Here is a 13,026-nt window from a genome sequence, read left to right as displayed (position 1 = left end):
TTGAATTTTCCAAGTAAGATATTTATTTACACTGATGAGCTCCTTGGATCATGATGTTTCTAATACATCTATTCCTGTATCTTTTAGTCTACTCTTTCTATATAAACCCATGAACTTTTTGTATTATATTGTTGTTTATTGTTATTGAAATGACATTTATAGAATATTCATTCTCACTATGGAGCTTCTAAGGTTCTTGCCCCCTTCTGATACAAAACTTGGGAGAGGCTGCAGCTGCATTTAGTCAGTTGCAAGACATTCATTTCCATTATGGAGCTTCTTAGATCATGATATTTCTGATACAAAACTTGGAAAAGGCTCCAGCTGTATTTTTTCAGTTGTAGGACATTCATTCCCACTACAGTGCTTTTAAGATTCTGATCCTTTCGATACAAAGCTTGGAAAAGACATTTTGTTAGTTATAGGACATTCATTACTACTAAAGAGCTTCTTAGATCCTGTTCCTTTTAGTAAAAAACTTGTGATACCAAACTTGGAAAAGGCATTTCTTTAGTTATTGGACATTCATTCTCTCTATGGAGCTTCGTAAAAACTTGTTCCTTCTGATGCAAAACTGGGAAAAGGCTGCGGCTGCATTTCTTCAGTTGCAGAACATTCATTCCCACTATGGAGCTTCTAAGATCCTGATCTTTCTAGTACATCTATTCCTGTATCTTTTCGTTTCTTCTTTTCTATTTGCAGCCTTAAACTTTTCATATTTTTTATTTTATTATTTAAATATTTGAACAGTAACGACATCTGTAAGATATTCTTTCCCTTTGGATCTTTGTAGATCGTGATCCTTCTAATATATCCTGTTTTGTAAGTTTTTGACTTTTTCTTCTAAGCATAGCTTTGAATTAGCTGTTTTTGAAATCTTTAAATAATGAAAACTTCAGTAAATGATTATTTTTCTCGCACACCTCATATTTCTTGATTTCGGCAATGATTTTCAATAGTAAAATCAAAATAATAAAACTTTCCAAATTTCCATTGCTGAATGTATATGTCCTAATAACCTGTTTTTAATTTAATTTAAAAATTATTGTACAGGGTGCTATCGTTATGTTCCTTGTAGGTTTTGGACTCCAGGTCGCGTCGGAAATTTTTATTCCCCTAATCCGGAAGATGGTACCACTAATATTCCGGACGATCATACAAGGGTCAGACCATTAAGCGGGTGGAGTTGGAGACGATTACCTTGGAGTAGGAGTAATGTTTCACAAAACAACTCCCGAAGGTAACTATCTGTCATTTCCGTTTCCTTCGTTAACATTTTCAACTACTAGATAGTATATGTCACAATTGAACAACGTTGTCAAACTTTAAAATTAATATCGAGATAGGAAAAATCTGTTGTTGTTAATTTTATTTTTTATTATATGTAATAGTCAGTTTTCAGTTGGATTTTTTGTTTTTTGTTGTTAAGATTTTGAGGATTTCTGCGGTTTTTACTCAAAACAAAAGTTTTTAATAGAAACAACTCAATTTTTAATTATTTATCCAGTTCTAATTAACATGGAATTAATTAGAAATATTTATATTATTTGAGCCAGTCCTACTCTGCTGTTTATTTTTATTTTAAAGCGAATTTGTGTTTTTTTAGTATTAAGTCTTGAAGTTGGAAGAATTTAGAATGTTTATTTAAATATTAAACAATCAATTCAACATATTAAAGTCTATAACTACCCTTCAAGCTGGTGATTTTCACATAATTGTACAAAATAATGATTTGAAGCTCGAAATTGTTGTTTTTAGTGACTATTTCATCGTTTTGGTATATTTTGGTGTCGGATGACATTCTTGTAACTTAAATAAATACTTAACAAGTATTGTATTTCAGGGACGGTCCAATGACTTACCAAGAAGGTGCAAGTAGTGCCGATAGTCAATACGGTTTTAGTCATAGAACAGGGGGAGACAATAATTTACAAGAACAAATGACGGGCTCCACTGGATCTTATAGTATTTTAGATAATCGACCACCGATTGGAGGGGTGTACGTATGGGGTCCTCCGCCGCCATATTCAAATCCAAATTCACCAGCTAGAAGGCCTATGCAATCACCTAGCCGGTAAGTGATAATATTCACATGTGTTTTGTACTTTCAAATTTTTCATTGATAGATTTTTATTTTTTTTTCAATTTTTCAGCTCTCTGATTAAGGTTTTGGTCCTTATAATCATTTCCACCGCTGTCCACTGTATTCCCTTTTATTTTTCTTTTGATATTTCTCTCTTAGTGTTTCCTTTTCGTTTCCAGCCTCTTCTCTTAACCAAGTGTACCAAGTTTGTTTATTTGCCTTTGTTGGTGTCTCAACGAGTTTTTTATGGCGCCTCTTCCTCCTTCTTCCTCTTTCAGGCAAGTGTTGAATGATTTCCATAAGATTTCTTCCACTTTCTGTTCTCCGAGAAGTTTATTTCACCCTCAGCTCCTTTATTTTGTCTATTCTTTAATCGATGGTATTTCCGTTTTGTTTTTGAATCATTTTTCTTTTTTCGTTAATATATGTCTTTATTCTCATGGTATGTTCACACCCTTTATTCCCATGTCTTGACATCTTTCCAGAAAGTTTTCCTCTTCTAATCCCCAGGTCCTTTATTTGCATCATTCATTTATTTTGGTTCCCCCATTGGTTTTTCATGTCCTTCTCCATTCAGATGTTGGTTGAAGGTGCCAGTCTCTCTGTTGTAACTATTTTTTCTTCTTTTTTTTGTCTTTTGACTCACGGTTCCTTTATTTGAATGTTTCATATTTTTCTTTTATAATACCATGTTATCAATTTCCTCTTCTTAATTTAGATGTGTCTTGTTGTATTGCTCGATTTCTTTACAATTTTTGAACCCAAGTTTTATGGAGTCCTTCTTCGTTTTTTAATGGTGTTTGTAGCCTCATTTTCTAACCAAGTGTTGTATAAGGGTTCCGGTCCCTCTTATGTCTATTTTTTTTATTTTGTTTTTTCGTAAATTCCTTCAAAGTTTTCCCTTATTTCATCCATAGTTCCTCTATGTAGTGTATCCTTTTTTATTCTTGGTCTTCCTGTCAATTATTTGATGGCGTTTCCAGTCTTCATCATTTTTTTGTTAATCTCTATATCTTCATTATCACAGTAGGACCATATCTTTCATTCGTTTCTCTGTCTTGCAATAATCTTCAATAAGTTTTTCCTCTACTGTCTATTATATTTTGTCATTTTCTTCAATTTTTGGAAACGGTTTTTTTAATTGGTACATCCGCTTCTTTATTAGTGTCCCCCTTCGTTTCTTGATCCTTCGTACAGGTGTTAAACGAGGATTTCGGCCCTTTTATATTCATTTCCTCAACTGTTTTTTGAATCTTATCACCATCTTCAATTTGCCCAAATTTGTTTGTTCTTTTTATACACAGTTTCTTGAATTAGTACATTCATGTATTTATTGGTGTCTTTTTACATTTTTTGTTTTTTTGTTGATCTGTCTTTATTTTAACATATCACTTCTTCCACTGTCTTCTCATTTTCCTCTTAATTTTCCCCCTTTTTTTTCTACCAGTTCCTTTACTTGGTTCATCCATTTCTCTTTTCATTCTTTAATGGTACCTATAACAATGTGTTAAGTGAGGGTTTCGGTTCCTTTTTTCCTATTTCTTCTATTGTCATCTGACTTTTGTCACCATCTTCAATTCCTCAAAAATTTGTTTCTGTTTTTTTCAGAGTTTCTATATTCAGTACATTTATGTTTTTATGGGTTTCTCTCCACATCTTTTACAGTCCACATTGGTTTTTTTGTTAATATGTCTTCATTTTAACTATATATTCATACCGTTCTCCCCATATTTCCCTTAAGTTTTCCTTTTTGCTACCAGTTCCTTTATTTGTTGTACCCATTTCTTTTTTGGTATTTACCTTCGTTATTTTATCAGTATTTCCAGCCTCTTTCTACAAACAAGTGTTGGATGAAAATTTTGGCTCCTTACGTAATCATTTATTCCACTATCTTCTGTTTCTTGCAACCATCCTCATTTCCTCAAAAACTTGTTTCTGTTTTTTTCCACAGTTCTTTATTACAACAATTATATCTATATCAGTATTCCTCTTCGTTTCCATTGTCTTGCCGTTTTCCTCGTTTTGCTATCAATTCCCTCACTTAGTCTTTTCATTTCTTTCTTAATGTTCCTCTTCATTTTGTAATGGTTACAACCAACTATTGAATGAGGGATTCGGTCTCTTTTATATCAATTTCTTCCACTATTTTCCCTCTTCTTCTTTTCTCCTTTTATTTCTCTTTAATCAATCTGTTTTGATTTTGATGTTATTTTTTTTACTGTCTCTCGTTTCTTGTCATCTCCGTCAAGTTTCCCATTTTTTGTCACTAGTTTCTTTATTTAGTTTATCTATTTCTTTCGTGGTCTTCACTTCCGTTTGTTAAAGGCGTTTCTATATATTTTTTTTTCGTTCTTTTTGCTCATTTTTTCTGTTATTATATCTCGTTATGCTACTTTTTAAATGTCTTTTTTTTATATCTTTCAGGTATCATCACATTCACCATCATTCTCACGGCCACGAGTCCCATTGCCAAATGAACGAGAATAGTCAATTGCATAGAGGCTCTCGACGTATGAGACCGCATTTTAATAACAAAGATAATTACGAGAATACAACGGAACCAGAAATTCATCGAGTTAATGACAATAACGAAAGTACAGATACTTCTAGTTGTATAGACAGGATATCCCATACATTACCTGTTAGAAAAATGAAGAAACGAACTGACATGGCCTCGGTGAAGTCGAACGTACAACCAACTACACGAACCAACGTCCAAACCGTCTTCAATCAAAATAATCAAGAAGAGACAAAGGAAAACGAACACGGTTATCAGGAATCCAATATGTCCGAATCCAAACCAAACGAAAATCCTAATTGTAGATTTCTACCGAGGTTACAAGGAGTGGAAAACGCCGCTTTCCAAAAACAAGAAAACAGTCCGCGGAAACCTGAACCCAGCGAATCCGAAGTATATTTCGCCGACGTGAGCAGTTGTTGTAACATATCCGTTAGAAACGACGGTCAAGATTCCTCGCTTTACGACGAAGCTATGGAAGCCCAAAAACCTCGTTTGATTTCGTTACAAAAAACCGATCCCAAAGACGTCAATACCAATCAATTATTACAAACGTTTCAAGAAAATATCTCTTCTTCGACCGTAACCGAAGACGAAGATTATTTAGCACATAGAATGGGTAATAGACAAATGTCAGTTAGAAGTAGGATGCCTTTTCCTTTACCAGATACCAACGATATGGAATTCAACGCCGATTCTTGTCTACAATTATTACCTAAAGATATATCCCAAAATAGTTTATGTAGCAGCGTTCAAACACCCTTAACGGAAACTACCGACGATACGATTTCGCCGGACGAATGTTGCAGTTATTTCCAAGAGAAATCGTGCGAACAAACCCCCAAGCACCGAGGATTCCCCGATCATTATCTAGCGCCGGACGCCCAATACGAAATAATCCCCGAACAAGAAAATTACCACCATCAGAATACGAGTAATTTGACGAATACGATATCGGGATTGTCGTACGATCAAAATTACTACAATCAAAATAAAATGAATTTTTCATATAATTCCGGAAATAAGAACGTCCCCCCGAAAACTTTGAATCTCAATCAACAATCGAGGAGGAATTTGGGATCGAATATATCGGCTTTGATACAAAATTTGGGAGGAAATACCGGGGGGTTACTTTACGGGGAAGCTACAACCGAAGATGAAACTACTCAAGGACAAGGATGTCACAGCGACGGTACGATGGATTCGGGATGGCAAAGCGGATCGGATAAAGCGGATAATAGAAAGAAAGAAGATGAGGATGTGCATTAAAACCGGTGGAGAAATTCGGGTTTAATCATTTCGGTTTTGATACGAAATTTTTTTTTGGGGTGAGGGGGGTAAACACCGCGGGTTTCTTTGAAGAAATGTAACTACCGAAGATGAAACTCGATGATTAGGTCGGTATTATGGAATTCGAATGGAAAAGCGAATGGGAAAAACTTATAATAAAAATGAAACGGTGAAGATGTATATTTAAATCGGTTAAAAAATTTGGTTTGATTATATTAGTTTCTATATTAAATTTAAGTTTCTTTACGAAGATGAAACTAATTCAAAAAAATAATGTTATAGTTATGTTATAATCGATTTGAGATGGAAAACTGTTGCAAAAAGTGAAAATTATTAAAAAAACAATGAAAATGCACATTTCTGCTTCTATACTAAATTTAGAAGGAAACACCGCCAAGTTTCTTTATGGAGAAGAAACTACACAAGTAAAATAATCTCATAATTATATTACAATGGATTTGATATGAAAAAAAACTGGAAAATATAAAAAAATATCGAGAAAATGCACATTTCCGCTTCTATACATATTTAGAAAGAAACACAGTCAAGTTTCTTTATGGCGATGAAACTACTAAAGGACAAGGATGTTATGGCGACATTACAGTGGATTTGGGATGGAAAAACAGTTAGAAAAAGCAGAAACTGTAAAAAGTGAGGTTAAAAATAACATTTTAGGTTTGATATAAAAGATGAGAGGAAACACCGCCGAGTTTCGTCAGGGAGTTGAAACTACACATGGAAAAGAATCTCAAAAGAATGTTACAGTGGATTTGGAGTGGAAAAACAGTTCGAAAACTTTAAAAAATAACGATGAAAATGCATTTTTCAGTTTTAATATTATTAAATTTAGAAACACAGGCGAGTTTGTTTATGTGAATGAAACTACTAAAGGACAAGGATGTTCTAGTGACATTACAATGGATTTGGGATGGAAAAACAATTCGATAAAACAGAAAACTGGAAAGAGTGAGGTAAATAATGAACATTTCAACTCTAATACCGTATTTTAATAGAAACACCGCTGGGTTTCTTTACAGATGAAACTACTCAAGGAAAATGATGACCTAGCGTCGTTACCTTGAACTCAAAACCAATCAAAACGAGCGGAAAATCTGAGAAACTGACGATAAAGATGAACATTTCAGTCTCTATAAAAAATTTAAGAGAAAACATCGCCGAGTTTATTTATGAAGATGAAAATACACAAGGAAAACATGTTTTAGTAACGTTACCATCTGTTTGAGATGGAAAAACAGTTCAAAAAGCTGGAAATCAGAAGAACTAATGACAAACAGAAAATTTTCAGGCATTATACAATATTTAAGAGGAAACACTGTCGGATTCCTTTACAGAGATGAAACTCCTTAAGGTAAAGGATGTATTATCGTCGGTAACTTGAATTTGAGATAAAAAAATTAGTTCAAAAAAGTGAAAAATGTGAAAAACTGTCGATAACGATGAACATTTCAGTCTCTATACAAAATTTAAGAGAAAACACTGTCGGGTTTCTTTATGAAGATGAAACTACTCAAGAAAAACATGTTTTAGTATTTTACCATGAGTTTGAGATAGAAAAACTGTTTAAAAACTTATGACAAAGAACAAAGATGCACTTTTCAGTTTTTATACAAAAATTTAAGAAGAAACACCACCGGTTTTTTTATAGAGATGAAACTACTCATCATACAAGATACTAACTGGACTTTTTGGTTCTAAAAAATATGCTGAAACAACCGATTTAATAAAAATATTGAAATGATATTGCATATGCTCTATCTGTATGTCGTTGATAGCTTAGATTTTGTAATAATTGTTAGATTGTTTTGTAATAAAATAATGAAAGTTTATCGGAGTTTTATTGTAACATTAGAACCTCCATAACTTAGCTCAGAGAACTTTCATCCTAACTCACCCTGGAAATAATTAGCATACATTACCACCCAAAATTCTTAGTCGATTTGAGTTTGAATCTTTATAAACACTTGAAATAATTATAAAGATAAAACAGTGTTTTCGTTAAGGTACGTGGTTAATCAAACAAATCACTTATGATAAAAAAGGTTCATTATCGGTTAATAAGAACAATAAAAGCAACATCCGTATAATAGAACTGGGAACTGTCAAGGCTCGCGTCATGCGCATGAGCTCTTCCACACATACAAGAGATCTTGCGCTCTCCGCATTTTGATGCACATGCGCACAAATACAATTGTAGTACTTTCAAAGGTTACTAGAATAATAGAAGGTTTGTGATATGCGCATGTTTTTGTAAACAAACGATCAGCTGCTAGAACACCAGCTACGTCATTATGTTTACATTTTTGTTTTGTTTATATTTTTATGTCAAATAGAACCTCACTAACATTATGTTCGAGTTATGAGGATGTGTGTTATCTCCTGCTGATCTGGCTATACAAATATATTTCTAACTAACGAATTCACAGCTGTAAAGAACCGGTGACGTGTCTACTGCGCATCTTGTTATTGTCATAAACTTTCAATTATTCTAGTAACCTTGCTTTCAACAGATTTAACTGTAACAGTTCATATTTATAACTAAAAAGTTATCTCTGGCGCTCGTTTTGGTAAATATCTATTGTTTTACATTTTTACCTAAGAAAGTAGGAAAAACATTATTAATTAAATTGGTTGAAGTTACTACGAACAGAACATGGAAAAAGATGAAATTTGTTTATGTTAAAAGTTACCGAAGGCAGACGGTCTTTGCATTTCAATGTTTTTTGTTTTGTAACGGCAAATGTCAACGACAACGGCAAACGTCAACGACAGCGACAAATGTCAACGATAACGGTAAACGTCAACGGCGAACAGAAAGCCAAGCAAAGCTAAGGAGATATGCAAAACTACTTTTTATTTTCCCTGTATATTTATATTTTGAATAATTAATCTTGATTATGATATAATTTAATCGTGTTAAATTGGTTGATATTCGTCTAAAAATTACATATTTTATCTATATTAAATACGTGATCTTGTGGTTATTTCGAATTGTATCTCTCATCACCGGATATTTGATTCGCATTTTACTCGCCCCGGAAAACAAAAACTGATAAAATGTTGACTTAGTATTATTTATATAAAAATGCAGAATGTACTGAAAATGTAAGTAAAGATTTCAATATTACCATATATATATAATATTGTGATTTTAATAATTTATTTATTGTCCATAAATTGTATGGTTTTGTTATCTTTTCGCTTATTTCGACAATAGGTTCCACGGATCTATTTATAAGCAGCAAATTTTTTATATCTTTTTATCAATTCGTAAAAGAAAAGTTACAAAAATTAGCATCAATTGTACTATCTTTATGACGTTATGACTACAAATAACTTCATCTTTTGTTGTTTGGTTGCATATCCTACACTCCATTTTCAATCAAAACAACTTTTATACACCATTATGTATGAATTTATGCTTTCTATTGACATGTTCGTTCATTTGGCCCCAAAACGACACAAACCCAATGTAAAATTATATTTGAAAATTTGCTTCTAAATCAAATTGCACCTAATCCATCTAATTTGAGTTTGACACCACCAAATTCAATTAACCAATACTATTTCGTTGTCTTTCAAATAGTTAAGCCTCAGGGCCGATTCATAAACTTGACTTTCTGTTTGCCGTTGACGTTTGCCTTTGTCATTGACGTTTGCCGTTGTCGTTGACGTTTGCCGTTGTGGTTAAAAAATCAAAGCATTGGATACTGCGTTCTTAATAGTTTGACATTCGTCGAGAACGCTAGTCGAATTATTGAAACCAAGTTTAATTAATTATTTTTTGTTTAATAAATAGTTCTTACAAAATTATAAATTGAGTTATTTCATTTTAACTAAATCTTATCGTTTACAAAAGCTATAATTAATTATGAGAATGGATATTTAAGATCGATATAAAATAAAAGTAAGTAATTTGATACGTTAACCGAACTTCAATTGTCCAAGGGACATTGGAATCACTTAACTATGAGGTTGGCTCCCATTAGGAGTGGTCAGTGTACAACGCGACTTAAATACTAAATCTTATGGTATAAAATAAAACCTACAAATAATTATAAAACTAGTAGATAAGAGACATTTATGGTCGTTTATAGTCACTTTAATATAGGATAAAAATTAAGTGATTTGAGACAATACGTTAATGGAAATTCAAGTGTCTAGTCGTAAATAAGTTACACATGGAATCACTTAACAATGAGGTTGGTTCCTATTAAGAGTGGTTAGTATACAACCTGCCTTAAATACTAAATCGTTTTGTATACAATAAAAAATAGACAACGGACATTTATGGTCTCTCGCAGTCACATTAATATAAAATAAAAATACGTTAATAAAGGGTAAAATAAGGGACACTTTGTATCACTTAACTATACGAATAACAGTTCCTAATGGTTCCTATCGGGAGTGATGAGATAATTTCTCCCTTCGAAAATTCAACTTCGAGAGATAACGACACTAGTGTCAATAGGGATTATAAGAATAGATATTAATGGTCGTTAAGAATAACATCAATATAAAATTAAAGTAAGTAATTTGATACGTTAATGTCCCTTGGACGCTTGCAATCGCTTAACTATGAGGTTGGTTCCCATTAGGAGTGGTCAGTGTACAACCTGGATTAAATACTAAATCTTATAGTGTACAATAAAAACTATTAATTCTGGTATTCACAGTCACATTAATATAAAACAAAAATTAGATAATCCGACACGATACGTTAATGGAGGGTAAAATAAGGGTCACTTCGTATCACTTAATAGTGTGATCCTCTATGCAGAAGACCATTTATAGTTGCCGTTTGACATCGCTCTCTGGCGTTGGTGACTTTCAACATTAACGAGTTTTATCTTTTCCTGTCGGCCGTTCGTAGCAATAGAAAAGAGCCAATCACATCCGGTGGCGTTTGTCACGTGATTTTGCCAAATGCTCCCAATCAAAAAAGCAGTAGATACGTCAAAAATTTTAAGGTTAGCGACAGTCAAGTCAAGGACTAGAGTCAATAGACGTCAGACGGCAAACGTCACCCGCGAACGGCAGCTAAAGTCAAGTTTATGAATCGGCCTTAAGAACCGATTCAACAACAATCGAGTTGGTATTCCCAGTGTTTGTAAAAATTGAGAAGGAATTAAGAAAAAAAAAAAAACAAATTGTTAAGACAGACTGGATGTTCTTAAACAACATAGTACAGTTTTTAAACTAGGCAACGATGTTACTAACAGTAATTGGAAAACCACAGATCAACAAATCCTGAAATCAGTTTTTCAGTGACATTCCAAATTCAACCAATGGAAAATGTTTATTATACGACGTGGTATAAAGAGTTTTGAGCCCTGCAGAGGAGCAACTCCTATATCAGGACCCCAACAAACCTTCTTCCTATAAAAAATTTCCCTATTGTACCTAAAAATTCTCCCACGAATATTTTTTCTCGAGAGTTTTAGCATTTTGAAGAAAAGAATATTAACTTTTTAAAATATAGTTAACGTGAGGTTTAATTTTGATAAACTATTTCTCCTTTGTTTGTCAACGATAATCATTTTGTTGTCAATGAGAAATATAACTCCCGAGGGATGCAAGTTTATATAAGACAAATTACCCCTAATCGTTAAAGTTCGCGCTCCCCTATACGTTTAGTTCTATGTATAAAAATTTGAACTGATCGTTTTAGATTTTTCTTCATACTATGGCTGGTATATTACGTTCAATCAGAAGATAAATCAATTTTTATGCTTGCCAATAATTATTGTATTACAAACTCAAGCTCGGCAATTGTTTTTACTGAAAAAAATACAGAATTCATCAATCGAGGTGAGAAATTATTATTTTCTTGATAAGTCGTTTTGATTTTAGATCACATTTGATAGAAAATTAATTTCAACAAACATATAAAAAATTGTCGTTTCGCCTGATTGTGATACGAACGATTCTCATCAGTGGCGGATCTAGAATAGTAATAAGGGGGGCGGGGATAACCAGGGGGTCTTGGGATATGAAGTAATAGAGAGTTCGGGGGTCAAAAATAGTAGTTTTAGAACACTTCTTTGTTAATTATTGTTGTGAAATTATATTAAGATCGCCATTTTGACAATATTGCCAATCAATAAAATTTTTTCCCAATTATCAATCTCGTTATTTGATGGGAATTATTTTATATTACTGTTGGTTTCTAGATTTTGTTTTTAAATTTTACAATCTGTGTTTAGCACTGTCAAATGTGAAATAAATGTAGATTTATATTAAAATTATTATATACCTTTCCTCAATTGAATACCAACCCCCACAATCAATTTGATCAGTGTTTTGAATACGAAAAAAAAGGTTATAACTGAACTATCGAAGGGGGGGGGTGGTTAATTTAAAATTTCAAAATAACACCGGGAATCGATAGAAAATTGAATTTTATGAAGAAAATGTGGAACTAAGTTTTTCATTTAACTTAATAGTTTCTGAATTATTCGTGATTGAAAATTAAAAAAAACCAAACACGTTTTACAAAATTTTTTCCCGAAAAACTCGAAAATTACGCATTTTCTGGAAAAAATTACTCTTATCAAAATTGAAGCTTATAAAATAACAAAGAAATTAGTCAGTTTAAATGAAATTTTTTAAATAATATTCAGCAACTTATGAGACACTGAAAGCCAATTTTTTCTTTTTCATACATTTATGTAGAGGTTTGAGCTCAAATAACGGAAAAACGATCAATTTTTCATGAAAACTTGTATCCAACATTTTAAAGTACTTTTTGAAAATTAAGCGAGTTATGACGAAAATAAGTTAAGTAACTCGAATTTAAAAAAAAAATTTCTGTAAATTTGACGGTGCGGGAAATTTGTGCGGCAAAATTAAAATTAATTGTACCTTATCTTTGTTTAAGCACTAACAACACGTTCCAAAAGTTTGATTGGTTTGGAACACATATATTTTGAAAAAAGTTGTTTAATGTGAATTTTTTTTGGTTTAAAAAAAAACGTTATTTTTTCAAAAACTCTCAAAAACTATTGGATCAACGAATTTTTTTGTAACTAAAATTTAGCTTTTATTTGACGTAGCTTGAAAATTTAACGAGATATAAGCGTTTAAAGTATCGATTTCTTTTTTACCCTTTAACATC

The 13,026-nt window shown here is 32.4% G+C and overlaps 2 protein-coding genes across 4 annotated transcripts in view; both read left to right on the top strand.

Moving 5' to 3' along the window:
- LOC130446348 (uncharacterized) overlaps positions 1–7,736 on the top strand; it is a 29,795-nt gene extending 22,059 nt beyond the window's left edge. For 2 of the 3 annotated variants that reach the window (XM_056782548.1, XM_056782550.1), the window contains 3 exons: positions 1,079–1,240; positions 1,844–2,074; positions 4,508–7,736. In XM_056782548.1, coding sequence (XP_056638526.1) covers positions 1,079–1,240; positions 1,844–2,074; positions 4,508–5,870 — 1,756 coding nt within the window. In that variant the 3' untranslated portion in view covers positions 5,871–7,736. The remainder of the gene's footprint in view (positions 1–1,078; positions 1,241–1,843; positions 2,075–4,507) is intronic. The other variant, XM_056782549.1, reaches the window with a different exon arrangement.
- A 1,246-nt stretch (positions 7,737–8,982) lies between these two features.
- The window catches only part of LOC130446406 (receptor-type tyrosine-protein phosphatase delta-like), a 51,166-nt gene continuing 47,122 nt past the window's right edge, over positions 8,983–13,026 (top strand). The window contains exons 1-2 of the mRNA XM_056782652.1: positions 8,983–9,014; positions 11,581–11,720. Of these exons, the coding sequence (XP_056638630.1) occupies positions 8,995–9,014; positions 11,581–11,720 (160 nt within the window). The 5' untranslated portion in view covers positions 8,983–8,994. The remainder of the gene's footprint in view (positions 9,015–11,580; positions 11,721–13,026) is intronic.

This window comes from Diorhabda sublineata, chromosome 7 (genome assembly GCF_026230105.1).
Source record: "Diorhabda sublineata isolate icDioSubl1.1 chromosome 7, icDioSubl1.1, whole genome shotgun sequence".
NCBI classification, from domain to species: Eukaryota; Metazoa; Arthropoda; class Insecta; order Coleoptera; family Chrysomelidae; genus Diorhabda; species Diorhabda sublineata.
The sequence above is the reverse complement of the archived record's forward strand: the minus strand, read 5'-3'. Positions and strand labels throughout refer to the sequence as shown.